The following is a 20,684-nucleotide window of genomic DNA, read 5'->3' as shown; positions in this document are numbered from 1 at the left end:
GATTTGCCATTATATGTCTTTTGTCCTCCTTCTCCACACCCCAATTCCAAGCTGGACCATTTTACGCCTGGCATTCTGGGCCAGTTCCAGCCAGACCCCCCAGTGTGCCTGATATCCCATCCTGCAGGGAACAAGGGGCCACAATAGCCTCCCTCTCTCCCCTCTGCCCCCTTCCCTCTCCCAAACCAGACACATGTGGGCATGGCACTAGCAGGAAAAAATGAATCTGCGTTTCCTACCGGCCCATCACCCCCCCAAAGCCGTAATCCGAGATGTGCTCCGTGGGCGACTGGAGGTCGTTTTTGGAGGAGGCCTTGTCATCCAGCAGCGGCCCGCTGCTGGCCTCGCTGTCAGCCTTCTGGCTCAGGCTGTCGGAGAAGGCGTCATCCCTGGGGAGAAGAACAGATGTGAATCGGGAGTGCTTTGCTCCAGAGAACCCCAGATGCGCAGGGCTCCCGGAGACCTGTCTGAAGGGTGGATCCACACACACTTTGTGATTAACTTATGCCCATTCTCGGGATGAGGCCATTCCCACTCTGCGCCTTAGCAGCACACACACGCCCACTGTCTCACTCCCTCCTGAGGTACTTTCTCCAGCACGAGACCACCCCGCTCCACCTCAGGCCCTCCTCTAGGTTTTTCTCTCCCAGGCTGCACCAGGCGAGGGCGAGCTAAACGCAACAGGAAGTGCTAGAGTAACAGGGGGGCGGGGGGCCCACAAGCGGAGCACTGAGAGCTGAGTCTCCATGTGGGGCCCTGGGCAGCAGTTTAGGGCTAAGCAAGGGAGGAAGAAGAGTGCCTCTATCCCTCAGCTCCCAACCCAGGGTTTTGAATAATCATGAGGTGGCAGTCAAGGTTCCTCCACTAGCATTTCTCTTGTTGCCTGCCTGGCCCTGGGCTTTTCTCTGGTTTTCACCATCTCCCCTGCCATCAAAGCTTATGCTTTCCCTTGAGGGCCAGCATGGTGGCTGCTTCCCTGACAAATCAGTTCCACCAGGGCCTGACTCAGAAGGAGTTTGGGTTGTAGGAAACTTTGATGGCTTCCAAAGAAGAGAAGGTGTGGACTTTCTGCGTCTTCAGGTAGGGTTAGGTATTTGGGATGCAGGCCTTTCTTTCTTAAAAAACAAAAAACAAACAAACAAAAAACCAGTAAAAAAAAATAATAGTACCCCACTAACTGGAAATAAGGGGATGATTGTTTCTGTGCATCCTCTGAGCGAGCCCGCTGGGGGACAGAGAATGGTGGGCAGTGAAGGGGGCAGTGGGTTGGCCGCTGAGTATAGGGAAGGCCCAAGAGGGCAGAGGAATATGGTAAGACCCCGTGGAACCTGAGAACCAGGGCAGGTGATGAATGCCCTGGAGGCTGTCAGGGGGTCAGGATGGTGAGCCAATGGTACCAAGCGCTGTCTCTACGTGCTCTAAAGGATGAGCAATTTGCTTATTTATTAAGTGGATCATCATTTAAGGCGAAGTTAGAAAGAATCCATTCTTACAAAAGACAAATGTATCATACCAGCGAGAGCAAATGGTTTGCATACAGCCCAGCACTCCTATTCCTGTGCCCATTCAAGACATCACTAATCAATTACAGCATTCTCCACAGGAGGTCTTCATTCCCACTCACATGTCCTGCACGACTATGTACTGGTGTGGGATGAGTCCATCCACGCCATTGTGACGACCCTCCCACCAGTCCTCCGAGGCACGGTGGTACAGTAGCAGCGAGGCCCCCTTCTTGAAGGATAGTTCACGTGGGGACCGCCCCACGTAGTCAAACTTGGCGATGGCCTCGATCTGCTCCACTTCTAGAAGAAGAGCAAAGGAAAAGAGCATCCATGAAGTGAGCAGGATGGCAGCCAGGAGCCTTGCTCAGATGGCTTTGGCTTCTGTGAGGCAGCACAGACAGCAAGCAAGTGGAAACAGGGTGGGCTAGGGCTCAGAATACCAGGTTCTAGCTCAGATCTGCTCCCCATGCTGTGGCCTCAGGCAGGCCATCTGACTTCTGACCACTACTGACTTATTCTGACTTATTTTCCACTACCCCTCTTGTTTTCTACTTTCTAACACTAATTAAAATATATCTTAAGAAATCTCTCTTTCTTCTACCTCTCAATACAAGTTCCATTTCTATTTGTCCATGAACCTGTTCTCTCTTCATCCACTTGCAATACTTTTAGTGGTTCTTATCCTTTGGGTGTAGGTGGACTCCCCATCGGTGCAAAGTTGCTGTACACAGTTTTCAAGAGCTCAGGGTAACTCTTCAAAGCGCATTGTTAGGGACTGAATTGTGCCCCCCACCGCTCCCCCCGGCCAGTTCATATGCTGAGGTCCCAACTCCCAGTGTGATGGTTTTTGGAGACAGGTGTTTAGGAAGTAACTGAGGTTAAAGTGAGTAATTAGGGTAGGGCCTAATCTGACAGGACTGGTGTCCCTCTAGGAAGAGGAAGACACACTAGAGATCTCTTTCTCTCTGTGAACGTACACAGAGGAAATGTCATGTGAGGACACAGTGAGACGGCAGCCTTCTACAAGCCAGGAGGAGACGCTTCACCAGAAACCCGCCCCGACAGCACCTTGATTCTTAGACTTCTAGCCTCCAGAGTTATGAGGAAATAAATTTTTGTTGTTTAGGCCGCCCAGTTCTGTTCTGGCAACCTGAGCTGAGTAACACATTCATCCATGGATTTAATTTTGGAGGAGAGACAATTCTTACTGGGCGCCACAGCTCTAAACTAACCTATCTCTTTACACACGCACATTTACCAATCATACCTTTATTCTTCACTGGTTAGTGACAAGCCCTGACTGGATTAAGCAATAAGGATGTGGCTCTTGCCCCTGGGGCACCCCTACCGCCCAGCTCCATCACCAGGGGCAGGTCACGCAATCTCTGTACACTTCAGTTGATTTTGGAGGATTAAAAGATAATGCATGTGGGAAGGCATACAGATGGCCAACATACACACGAAAAGGTGCTCGGCGTCGCTCAGCATCAGGGAAATGCAAATCACAATTACCAGGAGAGAGAATTCACATCTGTCAGAATGGCTACTATAAAAAAAATAAAATAACAACAAGAAATAACAAGAGTTGGTGAGGGTGTCCAGAAAAGGGAATCCTGGTGCACTGTTGGGAATGCAAGTTGGTGCAGCCACTGTAAAAAACAGTGTGGTGTTTCCTCAAAAAATTCAAAAAAGAACTACTGTATGGTTCAATAATTCCATTGCTGTGTATTTCTCCATAGGCAACAAAACCACTAACTTGAAAAGATAGATGGATAAATGGATGAAGAAAATGTGGTATATAGATACAATGGAATATTATTCAGCCATAACAAAGAAGGAAAGTCTGGTATTTGAAACAACATGGATGGACCTTGAGGATATTATGCTAAGTGAAATACGTCGGAGAAAGAAAGACAAATACCATATGATCTTGCTTATATGTGGAATCTAAAATCAAAAACAAACTGAACTCTCAAATACAGAGAACAGACTGGTGGTTGCTAGATGCGGGGGGTAAGGAGTGGGCAAAACGGGTGAAGGTAGTCAAAAGGCACAAACTTCCAGTTATAAAATAAGTAAGTGAAGGTGGTCAAAAGACACAAACTTCCAGTTATAAAATAAGTAAGTCCTGGGGATGGAATGTAGAGCGTGATGACTAAAGCTAATAATACTGCATTGCATTGAAAGTTGCTAGGAGAGCCCATCTGAAACAGTTTTCATCACAAGAAAAGAAAATTTGTAACTATGTCTGGTGACTACATGCACACTTTGATGTATGGATGGCTGTTAACTATACTCACGGGGGTGATCACTTTGCAATACGTGTTACGTGGTCTGCCTGAAACTAATACAATGTTATGTGTCAATTTCATCTCAATTAAAAAAGAAATATACTAGACTTAAATAGATTTTTAAAAGTCATCATGTATGAAAGTCCTTGGCATAGTACAGACATACATGAGGTGTTCAGCTGGTAGTTGCTCTCATGATTATAATTACTAGTGGCTTTCCCCTATGGGGTAGGTCCAGACAAGAAATCTAAGCCACAGAGAGTTTATGTGGTTTTCCCAAGGCCATATAGCTAGTGAGGTTTGGAAAGAGACTTTTTGGGGAGCAGGGGAGCTATGCCTATGATTTATTTAATCTGTGTTAAGGCTGTGCCCTAAGAGATGCCCATACTTGATAGAAAACCAGCTGTGAGTATTAATGTATTTATACTTCAAAGCAAGCACAAAGATGTTTGACACTATAAAAATAACACATATATTATGTATATATTTACCTATATAAAAATAATAAATGTGTTGACTTCTAATACAATAAAAGAGTAATGCAAGTGACCCCTGATCTCTCTAGCTGCAGCTACCTTCCGTGCATTGACTCTGGATTGCTCTGTTCCTTATGGATTATCTTGCATCTGCCCATCCAGCCACCTATTTGCCCATCAAGGAGCTAAGCCTAGAACACCTGGCTTTGCTATTTTTCAGCCATGTGACCCTGAAGAACTTATTTTTCCTTCCTAAGTCTCAGTTTCCTCTTCTGTAAAATGGGAATACTAATAATAGCACACAGCTTAGAGGGCTGTTAGGAGGATTAAATGAGTTACTGTATAGGAAGTGCTTGCGGCAGTGCCTGGCACATAGTTAAGCTCCATAGGAGAGTTGTTGGTACCAGAGCTAATGCACTTCTAAGGGCTATGGGCAACACAGAAAATCAAAGAGCAGAAGGAGGAACCTCCTTTGTTCATCTCTCCCATTAATCCCCACCACACCCACAGGCATGTTAGGGCTCCCCTCTGTAAGCAGCTGCCTCAGGAAGACTATGCAAGACTATGCAAGGGCTCCTGTGAGCTATGGCTAGTCCTGGGGCAGCCTTCTACAGGGACGGGGCCTCAGGCAGTGAGGCCAGCCTTCCCCAGCTGGCTTTAAAAAATGTCTTTTTTTTTTTTTTTAAGATTTTATTTATTTATTTGACAGAGAGAGAGAGAAAGAGATCACGAGTAGGCAGAGAAGCAGGCAGAGAGAGAGGGAGAAGCAGGCTCCCTGACGAGCAGAGAGCCCGATGTGGGGCTCCATCCCAGGACCCTGAGATCATGACCTGAGCTGAAGGTAGAGGCTTAACCCACTGAGCCACCCAGGCGCCCCTACAAATGTCTTTAAAGGCTATTCTAACACAGTTGACGTGAGATGACAGCATAGCTAAATCGGCCCCATTAACTCATACCTTGACTCAGAGTTATCTTCTCAGGGAAATGGGGAAATCTCTGTCCTCCTTTTTGCTATCTCCTGAAATCTTACAGCAGCAGTAGGCTAGTGCCGGCTGGTCACCTGTCTGCCCACCTAGCTATGGAGACAAAAAGGCTGGAGGGTTTGCAAGACTGGAAGCCGCACCAGGGGGCTGTGCGCTCTTGGGTTTTACTGTCCTTTTAGCCCAGGTCTCCACACTGGTGAAGGAGCTGATGGGAGCAGAGCTTTGCTCCTGCCAGGAGGAGCCTGGAGGGGCTGTCTGGGTGTCTAGGTCCCACCTTCCGCATCTCCAGAGCCTCCCGCAGTCACTGGGGGTGGTCTGGAGTTGGGAGTGGGGGGATGAGGAGGAATGGGAAATGTAAGGGGAAGAAAAGAAGAAAAGGGAGGAGCAGAACGGAGTTGCAGGCAGAGAGAGGGCGTGTGTGATTGCAGATGCCATTAGTGTGTGAGGTAGAAAGGGTGACCATAGCCACCATTTATTAGGAAATCTCTTACTTGGGTTCATCAGACCTGAAAGAGAATACATGAGTGTCCCCCTTATCACTCTCCCACACATCCCTCCCCAAACTTACTTCTCTCACCCTCGCCATCTTAGGAAACAGACCGTCTGCCTGCTTGCTCAGGTCAGGCCACAGCCTTGCTCTTGAGCACCACACGTCTTAGCCACTAGCAAGTCCTCTGAAGTGTCCCCTGAATCGGACCCATCTCACCACCTCCACTGCCATTGCCCTGTTTCCGACCACTGCTGTCCCTCTACCAGGCCTCCCCCTCTTATTTGTGCTCGGGTAGTTCTCCCCAGGGCAGCAAAAGGGATCTTTTAAAATCATAATCAGGGGCGCCTGGGTGGCTCAGTGGGTTAAAGCCTTTGCCTTCAGCTCAGGTCATGATCCTAGGGTCCTGGGATCAAGCCCTGCATCGGGCTCTCTGCTCAGCAGGAAGCCTGCTTCCTCCTCTCTCTCTCTCTCTTTCTCTCTCTCTGCCTGCCTCTCTGCCTACTTGTGATCTCTGTCAAATAAACAAATAAAACCTTTAAAAAAATAAAATAAAATCATAATCAGATCATGAAACTCCCTTGCTGAAATCCCTCTGAAGGCTTCCCACTGTGCTTGGAGCCAACCCGCAATGTCTTCTCACACCAGCTGAGGCCCCTCTGTGCTCTGGGCCTAGAACCCTCTGCAGTTTCACTCCCAACCACTCTCTCCCTCACTCAGTTCCTCCCTCATGGCCTCATTAGCCTTCTTAATATTTCTCCTCTGACACTGTATTCCGCTATTTTTCAAACACAAAGTAAAGTTGAAAGTGAACATGCATATACCTGGCACCTAAATTCTACTGTTAACATTTTCCTGTATTAGCTTTGTCACATATCTATCTATCATTCCATCCATCCATGATCCAACCATCCAACCTTCTATCCATCTATCCTTCTTATTTTTTAATGAATTTTAAAGTAACTTGCAGACATCAGTACACTTTACCCCCTAGCACTCTATTCATAAATATTCATAGAGCCTTCTTGATGTTTTAAAAACATTCTACGCCTCTTCCTGCCACAGGACCTTTGCACTTATTATTGCCTCTTCCTGGGATACTGTTCTCCCAGATATTTGCATTCATTCACATTCAACAAATATTTATTGACCCTTGTGTGCCATTTCCTAATTTCATTCAGGTCTATATGCAAATATCTTTGCCTCAGCAAGACCAAAGGACTTGACACCCTGAACTATAAAAGTACTAACTGTCAAATCACTCTAACATTTTCTCTTGTTTTATTCTTCTTCATAGCACTTAGCACAACCTGAACTTGTGTGTGTGTGTTTGTGTTTGCATGCGTGTGCAGTTGTAGTTTGAAAACTTGTTTATTGTTGATCTTTCTATTAAAATGTGCAGTCCATTAGGACAGAGGTTTTTGTTTTATAATCTGCTATTTCCCCCCTTCTAGAACAGTGTCTGGGATGAGCTGGCACTCCATACTACTTGCATGAACTAATTAAGCTTTTCCTATATGTTAAATGTTCTACTGACACTATCACATTTAACTCTCACAACATGCAGCACTCTCCTCATTTTACAGATAAGGAAACTGAGGCTGAACTGAAATGATAGATCACACATGGATCAGAAAACTTAACACTGTTAAGATGGTAATACTCCTAAATTGATCTACATATTCAGTTCAGTCCCTATTAGAATGTAGATGACTTCTCTGTGGAAATTGATAAGCTACTCTAAAATTCATATGGAATTGCAAAGAACCTGTAATAGCAAATAATAATAATAATAATAATAAAAACTTGAAAAAGAAGAACTAAAATTAGAGGACTCACACTTTCTGATTTCAAAACTTACTACAAAACAGTACTAATCAAGACAGTGTGGTGCTGGCACAGGGTCAGAAATATAGTTTAGTGGAATAAAACTGAAAGTCCAAAAATAACCCGCTACATCTATGGTCAACTGATTTCTTATATGGGAGCCAAGATCATTCAATGCAAGAAGGAATAGTCCTTTCAATGATGATGGGACGACTGGATTGCCACAAAGAAGGAATGGAGCTGGACCCTTATTCACAACATATACAATAATGAACTCATTATGGATTACCAGACATAAGACCTAAAACTTAAAACTCGGGGAAGAAAACATAGGTAAACCTTCATGATTTTGGATTTGGTGAAGGATTCTCAGACAACACCAAAAACAAACAATAAAAAGAAAAAAATAGATGAATTGGATGTCATCAAAATTAGAAAAGTTTTGTGCTTCAAAGGACACCAATAAGAAAGTGAAAAAGCACACAGAACATGTTTGGGCAAATCATATATCTGATAAGAAACTTATATCTAGAATACATAAAGAGTGCTTACAACTCAATAATAAAAAAGCAGGGGTGCCTGGGTGGCTCAGTCAGTTAAGTGTCCGCCTTTGGCACAGGTCATGATCCCAGGGTCCAGGAACCGAGTCCTGCATCAGGTTCCTTGCTCAGTGGGGAGTCTGCTTCTCCCTCTCCTCCCCACTTTTGCTCACTCTCACTCTATCTCTGTCTCTCTCTCCAATAAAGAAAATTTAAAATCTTAACAAAAGAACAAAAACAAAGTGTTCCATTTCGTATTACCACCAGCAGTGTGTGATCCTTCTCAACAGTTGTTATTATCTGACTTTTTGATGCTAACCATCCTAGCGGATGTGAAATGGTATCTCACTGAGGTTTTAATTTGAATTTCTTTCATGACTAATGACGCTGAGCATCTTTTCATGTGCTTGTCATTTGTATATCTTCCTTGGAGAAATGTCTCTTCAGATCCTGTGCCCATTTAAAAATTTGGCTATTTAGGTTTTTTACTTTTATTTATTTATTAAAGATTTTACTTATTGACTGGAGAAAGAATGAGAGAGAGAGCACAGAGGGAGAGGGAGACACAGACTCCCTGCTGAGCAAGGAGTCTGACCAGCGGACAGGGAGAGAGGACAGGGACAGCCCATGCTTGTGTGCTCTCTATGTGTATGTGTCAAATGAATAAATAACATTCTTTTAAAAATGTATTAGAATAATATGGATTGATGAATGGATAGATACACAATAAAATAAATACAACAAAATGTTAACAAATGTAGAAACTCGGTGATGGGTTTATGGGCATGACGGTACAATTTCCATCCACTTTTCTGTGCGCTTGACATTTTTTTCTTAAAGGAAATATCATGAACTGCAGGCCAATAGAAATCTGACCCTGATTTCTAGTAGATGCCTAGAACAATCTGATGAAAACCAAGGACTTCTTCTCAGAGGCACACATTCCAACAAACAAAATGTTGTTCACAATGGATCTCCTAAAGTTAATGGCATAATGGCTTTCCAGATGTAGATGATGGACATGGAGTGGAAGACAGTTGGAAGAATTTTGGGAGAATATCAGTGAGAGAATGGTGGTGCAATTGTATTTGGAAACTGACATACTGTAACTATATGATCATGTTTGTAACTGATTTTAGTAGTTTCTTTATCTGGCAGCCTAGGTCCTCATTTAGCATCCAATTAATAAAGCTGTTATTGACAGGCCGCCTCAATGTTTTCACTTGGCTTAGTTCTGACAATCAAGGGCTCTTAGACCAACCGTGGTTTCTTTATAAATCTTGGAGACCAAAGAGCAAGCACAAGTGGATTTTTCAGACATATACCCATGATGTGCTAACAGACTCCAGGCAGGGCAGCAGGTATCACTTAGGTACAGAATATGTTGAGAAAGGAAAGGCCAAAGAACTAAGTTTTTCCTCCAGTTTGGTTGGTCACTCACTGGACGGACCATTTATTACAAACACATGGGGTCGTGGCTTTCTGGCTGATTTGACCTTCAAAGTCTCCTGGGCTCCATTCATAGGGCCATTTTCAAGAAAAACAAAGATATGCAAGCAAAGGAAATGGTCAACAAAACCAAAAGACAACCGACAGTATGGGAGGAGATATTCACAAATGACATATCAGATAAAGGGCTAGTATCCAGAATCTATGAAGAACTTACCAAACTTCACACCCAAAGAGCAAATAATCCAATCAAGAAATGGGCAAAGGACATGAATAGACGTTTCTGCAAAGAAGACATCCAGATCGCCAAGAAACACATGAAAAAGTACTTGACATCACTCGGCATCATGGAAATAGAAATCAAAACCACAATGAGATACCACTGAGATACCACCTCACACCAGTCAGAATGGCTAAAATTAACAAGTCAGGAAACGGCAGATGCTGGCAAGGATGTGGAGAAAGGGGAACCCTCCTACACTGTTGGTGGGAATGCAAGCTGGTGCAGCCACTCTGGGAAACAGCATGGAGGTTCCTCAAAAAGTTGAAAATAGAGCTATCCTATGACCCAGCAATTGCACTACTCAGTATTTATCCTAAAGATAAAAATGTAGTGATCCGAAGGGGCATGTGCACCTGAAGGTTTATAGCAGCAATGTCCACAAGAGCCAGACTATGGAAAGACCCTAGATGTCCATCAACAGATGAATGGATAAAGAAGATGTGGTATATATATACAATGGAATACTATGCAGCCATCAAAAGAAATGAAATCTTACCATTTGCAACAACGTGGATGCAGTTAGAGGGTATCATGCTAAGAGAAATAAGTCAATCAGAGAAAGACAATTATTATATGATCTCTCTGATATGAGGAGTTTGAGAGGCAATGTGGGGGGTTTGGGGGGCAGGGAAGAAAAAAATGAAACAAGATGGAACTGGGAGGGAGATAAACCACAAGAGACTCTTAATCTCACAAAACAAACTGAGGGTTGCCGGGGGCGGGGTAGGGAGAGGATGGCTGGGTTATGGACATTGGGGAGGGTATGTGCTATGGTGAGTGCTGTGAAGTTTGTAGACCTGGCGGTTCACAGACCTCTACCCCTGGGGCTAATAATACATGATATGTTAATAAAAAAAGAAAAAGAAAAAGAAAAACAAAGACACTGATGATCCCCCAAATGAAATCTCTTAGAAGAAAGCAGACAAAGCTATCAGGAGGTTTGGACTGCCAAAGAGCAGATGGATCAAAAAATCTCTGGGTTCAGTTTCCTGATCAGAATTAAGAGGGGTAGGGGCACCTGGGTGGCTCAGTGGGTTAAAGCCTCTGCCTTCAGCTCAGGTCATGATCTCAGGGTCCTGGGATCGAGCCCTGCATTGGGCTCCCTGCTCAGTGGGGAGCCTGTTTCCCTCTCACTCTCTGCCTGCCTCTCTGCCTACCTGTGATCTCTGTCTGTCAAATAAATAAACCCTTTAAAGAAATACATTTTAAAAAAATTAAGAGGGGTTTCTCCTGGACACAGCATAATGTTTCCTACCCACCTAGTTGTACCAGACACTGTGCTAAGTTCCTTCATATAGGTCACATCATTTTAACCTAGGTCACAATTTTCTTGGTGCTGTCATTCTCATTTTATAGAAAAGGAAACTGAGGTCTGAAGTTACATGGCTTCCCAAAGACCCCAGGGCCATGAAGGTCTCTCCCTGTCCTTCAAATCCAGGTCTCCTTTCTCAGAGTCTAGTGTCCCTCAACTGTTCCTGCAACTCAGTATTTCTGAGACTGTTTTGATTGGGGCAGGTGTGTAGGTAAGCATCTAGGAAATGCAATTAATTTTCCTCCGAAGAATGCTCCTGATTCAGCAGCCACCACCAGCACACAGGAAATAGAGAGAAACTTTAGGGAGCATGAAACTGGCCCTTCTGAAGCTCGCTGTTGCCCTTTCCAGGAAGATCCTTCTGCCTTTGTCCTACTCAGAAACCAGCAACCTGACAAGGAACAATTGAGAAGGGACCTTCTGGGGAAGCAGACAAGAAGCTCTGACGTGCCCTATTCCAGGGATATAGTGTGCCTTTACTCTAGGAAGAGGGAGGTAGCATTTTATGAGGGGTTTTTCTTGATGGGGTGAAGCCTGCTGGGTGTGTCCTGCAGATGCTTCCTCATGTACCCAGCAAGACCTTCTCTCTCCATCCCTCCTCCTCAGGCCTGGCCCCCATAGCAGCCTTCCATCCCCCAGGCAGAGGAGCTGTGGGGAAACTCAGCATGTGTGGGAAGATGCACAGTGACCTAAGCCTCCAGCAAGACGGGCTGTGGGGATCCTCAGAGGGCACCGGACCCACCCTCCTGCAGACACACACACATCCGCCTCCACCAGCAGCTGTCCTAACAGATCTTCAGGCCGAAAAATCCGTCTATCTAGTGGGACAAGAGCTACTTTCCCCCAGTGGGAGAGGGAAGACAGAACAAGATCTAGAGCAAGAGGGAGCTGTGTGCACACACACGGAAATAAAGCAAGCAACAGACAGGTCAAGAAGGAAGAAGCAGAAGAGCTGGAGGTGGTAGGGCAAGAGACCAAAAAGAAGGAAAGAGAAAACCAAGTCGCTACAAACAAGCAGAAGTTAGTAGCCTTCACATCTCCAAGGACATTATCCTCAGCCCTGGATGACTGGAGCCTCTGAGGATTCTGGCAGAACTGGACATTATCCCTAGATTTGCTCTTCCACACTTGTGACTCAGGCCTGACCCATGGGCTCCCTCTTGGGCCACAGTGCTTGGTTCTTGGTAGGGTGTGTGAGTCAAGGCAGTCCAGAGACTCTACCCCGGGAGCTTTCTTAGAACCATGAGGAGAAGAAAGTTCTTCTCCACTGGGACTTTGGACAAAAGGACAATGAAAGCCTAGAACTGCCAAAGGCTACCACACAGCGATATCCTATCTGAGGATGAAGCCAACACAGAGGGAAGATGGAGACAGAAGATGGAGACAGATTCCTAACAAAATCAACTAAGCTGGATCCATCCATTCCTGAAGCTATGCCTAACCTAGGATTTTTCAGGTCTATGATATCTGAGGCCTTTAATGCTTAAATCAGTTTGGGTTGAAGTATCTGTCATTAGCAAGTGCAAATCCACCTATCAGTCTTAGAACCAGCTCTTTCCACCGGCACCCAGAAATCACACCTGAGTACAATATACCAGCTCTCCTAACAAAATTGGTGGCCAACAGGGCCTGGGACTGTCCCAGAGGGAAACACAGAAGCTTATAAGAAAACCTCTACATAATTATTTTTTTTCAAAGTAAAATTATCACAGGGAGAAAGGAGGACTATGCTTGGTCTATACAGGATGGTGTTATAACTCTAATAGGTCCCTTCCTCCATTAAAAAAAAAGTTTAAAAAATTATATACTGCAACTGAGTTGATATAAAGATGAATATAATGTAGGCTGGATCATATTCCTTTTCTCCTCATTATTTTAAAAGAAATTAAAACATTTTTACAGGTCCTTAAAATACCCTGGACCCTGGGTACCGTGCCTATTCTCTCTAATGGTTTCATTGCTCATATTATCCAGATTGCTTGTCTATGTGGTCCACATTCTCTAGAGATGAACCCAACTCTAGTCTCCTTGTCTAGAAGGGATGGAAGGGTCCAATGAGTCCCTCAAAGCCCAGGCCTGCTTTCCCTCTCTCCCACCAGCACATCTCTGGGTCATCCCTGCCTGGTTTCATCTTTGGGGCACCCATGCCCTGGGGACACAGCTTTGTTGGGCATTATTTCTGTGGATCATGGGGAGCCGCTCCTAATGTGTCAGGTAACAAGACTGGGAGCTCCTCCACAACTCATGTGTCTTTCATCAAAGTGCTCCAAGTCCTAGCACAGGCTGAGTGCAGAACAGATCCCTGGTGGGGAAGGAACAGGGGCCGAAGTATGCTTCCTACTTAGCAAACTCTTGTCACTTAGGATTTGCACTTGGGCCAGGCAGGACACAGAAAGGGAGGAGACAGATGGGTAGGAGTGTGGTGAACGGGAGCGCACATGTCTCCAAGATCTTTCTGGGTCCCCCCTCTATTCTGGAGGGCAATGTACTGACTTGCAAAGCTGGAGGGAGTTATGTGGCCAACAGAGAGGTTGGGCAGACACGAGTCAGTGTGAGAGGCTCCAGGTAAGCTCACTGGCCCCAGGTTCTCCCTCACTCACCTTCATCACTGGTGTGAGGCTCTGTGCCATTGTCGTGGTCGACTTCATCGATAGTCCCTGGCTCGCTGTGTGGACTGTCACTGCAAGAAAACGTGGGAAGGGGACACGTTGGGCTCTGCACCCTCACGCTGTCCTCAGCTTAAGGGCCAGCCCACCCACCTCTGCACTTGACCCAGGTCAGGCCCAGGCCTGCCGTCCTTACCCATTGAACCACCCATGGGCCCTCCTAATAGAAAACTGCTGCCAGCCCCTGCAATGGGCAGCTATCCTGAATCACCTTACCCAGCTTCCCCTAGCCCTGGAATTTGTCAGGCTGCCAATTCCTAGGTGTTCCATAAGATCCAGAGATCAGTGTAAAACCCTGGCATTTATCCTCGGAAGGACCACAGGCCAAAACACGAAGGAACTCTGGAAGTGCGGTAGGTCATTTGCCTAACCTGCTTCCATGTCTTACAGAGGACGCGACATACCCAACAAGGAGGAGCGAAGCTCCCAAAGAGCAGGGCTCTCAGGGCTGCCTCAGGGTGCTGTGTGGAAAAGCCCAGGCTAGTCCACATGGCACCAGCCATAATGGGCACAGGAGGAGGCAGAGTGAGTCCAGGCCTATCAGATTTGTAATTCATACACTGGGATAATTTCACCAGCCACGACCCCCTCTCTAAATGATAAGCTTCTCAAGGTCAGGGTTTGTTCCTATAGTCAGTTTTCTAACTGAGCCAGGATGGAGTCCTGTTATATGCTCGGTAGGAGGGACACACCGATGGGTAAGCCTTCAGGGGCCAGGAAATAATCTGCTGCAAGTTGTAATGTGCTATGGAGGAGCAAATGAGCAGAGACAACAGCAGAGGGGACCCACGTAGGGTGGTCGGGGAAGGCTTCTTGGAGGAAGTGACATTTGCAATGGCAGTTGAGAAAATATGAATTTCATTATGAAAAATTCTCTACTGCTTCCTGGATAAGGTCCAGATGCTACACAATGGCTTGAGGCCTTTCAAAACCTGCTGGCCTGTCCAACCTCCTCCCTCACCATTTCCTTGGCATCTGCAACACTCTGGCCACACAAAACCACTTTCCATTTTACTGAATGCTTCAAGTCCAGAACATTCTTTGCCCACTCCTCGACTGGCTGACTCCAGTTCATCAAACAGGCCTCTGTTAAATCATTATTTCCTCCAGAAAGCCCTTTCTGACCTCGCTACATTGGTTCAGGGAGACCATCTTCTGGAACTGTTTCCTCCTCCCCCAGAGCTCCCTGCATCAGGGATTAATCCCATTCCAGGTTACATCCCTGACCCCCTGCCCAGAGCCAGGCCTAGGACAGACACTCGGCAACCATCTGTCCATTCGTCAAATGAATGAATGTTGTCCACTACAGTGTGATCCTCAGCCAAATCCCCCTTTTTGGCTTTGAAAATACCTCCAATGTAATTAATAGTTTTCCTTTCTCCTGGGACACTAACGGCATTAAGAAAAGTGTGGTTATTGGATATTGTTCTTTGGTAAGTACAACAGATCTTGAGGACCCTTCCCAGAACAATTAATGATCATACTGGAGGAAGAAAAGAGAATGGGTAATGGTTGCAAACACTGTGTGAAAAGCTTCTCTTTGTCCAGAAAGTATGCTTGCTGGCTGTTTAATGTCTCTGTGACAGAACAAGGACAGATGTGCTCCTGGTGCCTCAAATAATACAGCAGAGCTCGACATCTCTATGGGGGACAATGTGGGGAACAAAGGGGCTGGAATGTCTCCCTTCTTTGAAGCAATTTAAGAGTCCAGGAACACTGTGATAACCAAAAGACAACCCCCCTACAGGAACCTAGCTGAAAGTACAGGGAATACCTAAATGCACAGCTGTGTGTTGTCCTGGATTAGGAATAAAGAACGAATAGGAACCCTTGGCTTGTCTCTGGTGTTCTGAATCCACATTTAAAAACATTTCCTGTCTTACCACATTTTAAGGTCTTAGTCTGGGGAAAGTAGTCAGCCCTGATTTTGATTAGGTTCTGACATTTTTCGCCCAAGACCCCACGTAGCACAGGTACCCAGAGGTACCCAACTACCAACTGCTGATCTAGTGTGGAGCTCTCAAAAAACGTGAACTCACTGTGTCTGGAAGAAAGAACTCCTTTCTCAAGAGGTTGTGGTGGGGATTATTATCCACTCCCCTGCTGCCTGAGAGGGGTTTGTGACTCACCTGGTCCATGACAGCTTGACATCTCCTAACCAATGTGATTTGTTCACCAAACTCGAGCCTCAGGAAGGGGATATAATTCTTGGATTTGTGTTGGGGCACTGGGGAAGAAGAAGCCCTTTTTCTGCTGGGGTTGCTGAGAGAAATATGCTCTAAATCTGGAGTTACTAGATGCCTTCCTGAAGCCACCAAGGGAGAGACTACCTGAGAATGAAGCCAATGCAGAAGAAAACAGACCCAAGGGCTGGAGAGTGCAGGACCAAGTCCTGATGATAATAGTTGAACTCCTGGATCCAGCTATACCTGAAGCCATGATCCTTGACTTTTTAGTTAAGTCAAGTAAACTATTAACTTCCCATTTAGCTTAACCAATTTGATTTGTATTTCTGTCCCTTATAAGCCAAGAGAGTTTGGGCTGATGCAACTATCTCTCATATAAGGCTGTGGCAAAGCTCAAATGAGAAAATGCATATGGAAATACAGACTATAAAGCAGTAAGAAAATCAAGGGGTTTCTTACTGTTCCTGTTCAACAGCAACAACAACGATAGCGGTGATGATAATAACAGTATTAAGAAGAATGGAATCTTACCAATATTCTTCCCCTCCAGCCATACATTTTTCATACACAGGTCCCTCTAGCTCCCGGGGGCTGGGGAAGATGGCTTCATGATGGATGATGATGGTTTTGATGACTTCGTTGACGTGTGCCTGGCAGGACACAGGGTCCTGCCCATCAGGGATGTGCATGAGGGTGGGCCCGAAGCAGATGGCCAGGTTGTAGGGATCCATCATGTTCTCGTCGCTATACTGCGAGAGGCTACAAGAAAGGAGGTACTCACAAGTCACCTGGGAAAGGGAAATCTTTCCCCCTGTGGGTTCTTTCTTTCGAGGGCTCTACTCAACTCCAGGAGGGTTCCATGTTCTGTTTTAGGAACAGCTGCACCTGCAAAAGCCTCAGGACATCCCCTCCCAAAGGAGGCCAGAGCTGAGGCAAAGAGGGGCCACCCCCCACCCCCAAATGGCCAGGCAACTCACTGGTTGAGGAAAGCAAAGAGGTATCTCATGACCACGATGACCACTCGGGGAAGGGTGATGAGGATTTGCTGGATCTGGTGCACCCTCTCAGCTGGGTTCTCCAGTTCTGTAACACAAAGGGGCTTTTTAGGGGGTCTTTCATCCTCAGGGAGCCAGGCAGCCAACATCTCCTAGAGCAGTCCACATGGTTCCGGCCAAGACAGTTCTCTTGGTTCTGGGGACTGATTCAAGACCCTCGTCTGGCCACTCACAGCAACTGTGTGAGTCAATTCATTCCCTTTTATGGATGAAGCCAGTATATACTGAGTTTCTGTCACCTGATATCTATGAGTCCTGACTAACACAGGCATGGGCCATGTTCCCTGAACCTCTTTATGAACACCAGCCGCACCACAGGCCTGGCACAGAGTAGGCTGGAAATAAGTGTTGAGTAAACAGCCAACTCTACAGCTCTATACTGGCCAAGGAGCTTGTCTCTGAGCCTGGTTTCCAGGCCCATCCTAGACAGAGAGACGCTGGTATTTTTGTCATTTGGGCTATGGGCAGGAGCAGCAAGCTGGGCTTGGTAAGGAGATGGGCTTTGTGGGCTTTGCCTCGTAGAGAGGGAAAGCTGGTGCGAACACTGAGCTGCCAGAGTTCTGATGTGTGCCTGCAGGGCTGATGCCCAAGCCTATGCCAGTTTCTCTCTTAGAAAACATGTTTTTCTCACATAGCCTCTCTCTCCAGCCTCCACATTCTGTCAGCATGTTCCTTCTAAAACACAGCTTTTCCTGTTTCTCCTCCATATCCCAGGCCTTTCACAGCAGGGCTTCTGCCAAGATAGCCTACCTCACCTCCTAGCTGCCGCCCCTTCCCCAAGTTATCTGAAGATGATACGGAGTCATGCTTCTCAAATGAGGTGGCAGTGCATCTCTGGGCACTTACAAATTCATGGGGCATTCTTTGGGGTTGTCACAATGACCTAGAGGGAACCATTGGCATCTGGGATCCAGGGGTCAAGGTGCCAAGTGTCCTGAATGTATGGGACACACAATACGGCACTGCATTACCCTAAATGCCAACAGTACCCCCACGGACAAACTGTGCCAGGCTGCCTTCACCATGATCTCCCTCTCACAAAAGGCCTTCCTGCCCCTGGGCCTTTGCACACACTGGTGATCTCTCTACTCTACCCAGTAGACTCTAGCCTACCTTCAAAGTCTGAAACCAAGGGGCCTTGCCCAAGCCTCCCCACAGAGCTAAAGGTCCTTGGATGTTTACTGACTCCACTGTCCTTTATACAGGCCACTCCCTGTCCTCAGCTTCAGTCATCAGTCCACTTCAATACATCGCTTTCTTAAATACATTTATTTAAAGAGGAAATTTTACCTCATTCTGTAAATGAGAAACCAGGATCACTTGCTCTGATTAGGAGGTAACATAAAAGTAGATAAAATGAAAGCAAAACAATGTTACTAAATTCTAGGTAGTTTCTGAGACTGAGGCCTCATCTCTCTGTTTAGAAGGGAGACTGACCTCTGAAATTTTCTCCTGGATGTAATCGCAGGGTTTGGGAGGGAACTGAGAAAGGATTTTTTTTTTCCCCACAGCGTGATTCAAGATGTGATCCAATGTATGTAATGTTATGAGCTTATACCAAAGGCCAACAGGCTTGTCCCCTCAGGGCTATGCACCGAAACTAGACTAATGGGACTTCTGGAAACACTAGCTGAGCACATAACACAGAGCTCAGATACAGGTTGGGCCTTTGTGGCCTGGAATTTCTGAGGGTGATGTGGAGCTTGAAGTGGATCTGGAAAGATGAGCAGGAAGCAGTGTGGAGGAGAGCGGGGCAGAGGAAGCGTCTTTCATAATGGCAGGCGAGAGGCTTGAAGCTCCAATCCACTGGAGCAGTTTCCTGGCTGCAAATCCCTCTCAGGACATTGTGAGAAGCATTGCGGGTATTGCTGGGCATGGGACAATTTTCTGTAAATCACAGTTTATTCTAAAACACTAAGATTCTCATATTGTAATATTGAAAGTTTATTTTTAAAAATTCCTAAACTATTGCCTTGGATTTGGGCATCATACAGTCAAGGTAACTTGATTTCAGCCCCCTAGACTGGGCTTCTGCCTTCATCCAAGAGAACTCCAATGGCTTCTGACATCAGAAGAAGCTCACAGTCAATTTATTTTCACCATTTTACTTGCCTGTCATGTTGCTGACTTGACTCCCAGACCCTCTATGGCTCCCTATTACCCAAGGGGAAAAGTTCCAAAATCCTTGCAGGGTCATTCCCCTCTTTCTCTATTTTACCCTTCCAGCCTCTTGTACCATTCACTGGCTAGAACACCTTCCTCTGGTCCCTTTAGTCTATGTGTCCCCAAAGTCTTCCCAGGATACTCAGTCCACTCCTCTTGGAAGGCTCTGCTCACATAACTCTCTCAGCTGTGATCTGCAAAACCAAGCTTTCCTCTGCCTCTTCTGAGCTACATCCATACCCAATGGTACCATGCCATTTTCCATTATAAACCATCTTATTATCTCTACAACTAGTTTTTAAGTTCTATGAGAACGAGGGCCATACTGCTCCTTTCATACTATCCCTCCCATGTGCCTAGCACAGCAATGAGCCCATAGAACAACTTCAATAAAGGTATGTCACACAATTGATCCCTCTACCATACCACCTAGGAAATACTTACTAATAGTAGATATCAAATCTTGAAACCTTTCCTTAGGAAAGAGTGGGTTTTCCAGTCCTCGGAAATACAGTTTTAAAACACCAGCGACTGAATTGATATCTCGTTCATTTTGATCATCCACAAGGGGGTCTTCGCCTGAGAGGAGAGAGGAGATGATAATTCAGCTTGGTAAGGAGGCAGGAAATGTGCAGGTGGTGGGGGGGATGGCCTGGTGTAGCCTGAACTAGGGGAGACATAGATGGGCAGCCCCCTTGACAGAGCAAGTTTAGAGTTCAACCTGATGTTGAAAATGTTCAACTCGATGGAAATATTGTAAAAATAAAAAACTGAAATCACCCTTCACTCATGCTCATTAACTTACACTCATCTTTCCATATTTGCTTTCTCTCTTTACTCACATTTATTATTACTCAATGATTTGGGAGTATTTTGTAGGCATCACAAAATGCCATTGCTAAACACTTCAACACATTTCTCCTAAGAATAAGGATATTCTCCTACATAAGCACATAACATTGTTACACCTAAGAAAATTAACAATAGTTCAAAACACCATCTCATATACAGCCCACATTCAAACATTCCCAATTGTCCTGTCTTTCATAGAATTTTTTCAGAGGCTAAGATCTAATCAACATAATTCATTTGGTTGTTATGTTTCCTTAGTCTTTGGAATATAAAAGAGGCCCCAATATTTTTTATTGCTTGGTTTTTTATAATGTTGCCTCTTCTGAGGAGTCCAGGCCACTTGCCTTTTGGAATGCCTCCCACTCTGGATTTGTCCCAATGTTTCTTCATGATTAGATTTAAGTTAAACATTTTGGGCAAGAATAGTACATGGGTGATGTTATGGACACCACACTGGATCCAGAGGCACATAATGTCAGCCTGTCTTGGTGCTGGTGATATGAAGTTTGATCCATGGATAAAGGGGGTGACCTCCAGATCTCTGTACTGTAAAGTCTATTTTCCCCTTTGCAATAGTAGGTGTTAAATATAAAATATTTTTGAAAATAAC

At 45.6% G+C, this 20,684-nt stretch overlaps 1 protein-coding gene across 8 annotated transcripts in view; it reads right to left on the bottom strand.

Moving 5' to 3' along the window:
- SRGAP3 (SLIT-ROBO Rho GTPase activating protein 3) overlaps positions 1-20,684 on the bottom strand; it is a 258,338-nt gene that overhangs the window by 10,238 nt on the left and 227,416 nt on the right. For 6 of the 8 annotated variants that reach the window (XM_044253090.1, XM_044253091.1, XM_044253092.1 and 3 more), the window contains 6 exons: positions 19,667-19,801; positions 16,982-17,087; positions 16,536-16,763; positions 13,753-13,832; positions 1,625-1,805; positions 240-389 (listed from right to left, as the gene is read on the bottom strand). In XM_044253090.1, coding sequence (XP_044109025.1) covers positions 240-389; positions 1,625-1,805; positions 13,753-13,832; positions 16,536-16,763; positions 16,982-17,087; positions 19,667-19,801 — 880 coding nt within the window. Of the gene's footprint in view, positions 1-235; positions 390-1,624; positions 1,806-13,752; positions 13,833-16,535; positions 16,764-16,981; positions 17,088-19,666; positions 19,802-20,684 lie in introns of those variants that run through there. The other 2 variants (XM_044253096.1, XM_044253097.1) reach the window with 2 other exon arrangements.

The sequence above is a fragment of the Neovison vison genome, chromosome 6 (assembly GCF_020171115.1).
Source record: "Neovison vison isolate M4711 chromosome 6, ASM_NN_V1, whole genome shotgun sequence".
Taxonomy (NCBI): domain Eukaryota; kingdom Metazoa; phylum Chordata; class Mammalia; order Carnivora; family Mustelidae; genus Neogale; species Neogale vison.
This window is presented reverse-complemented; position numbering and strand designations above follow the sequence as displayed.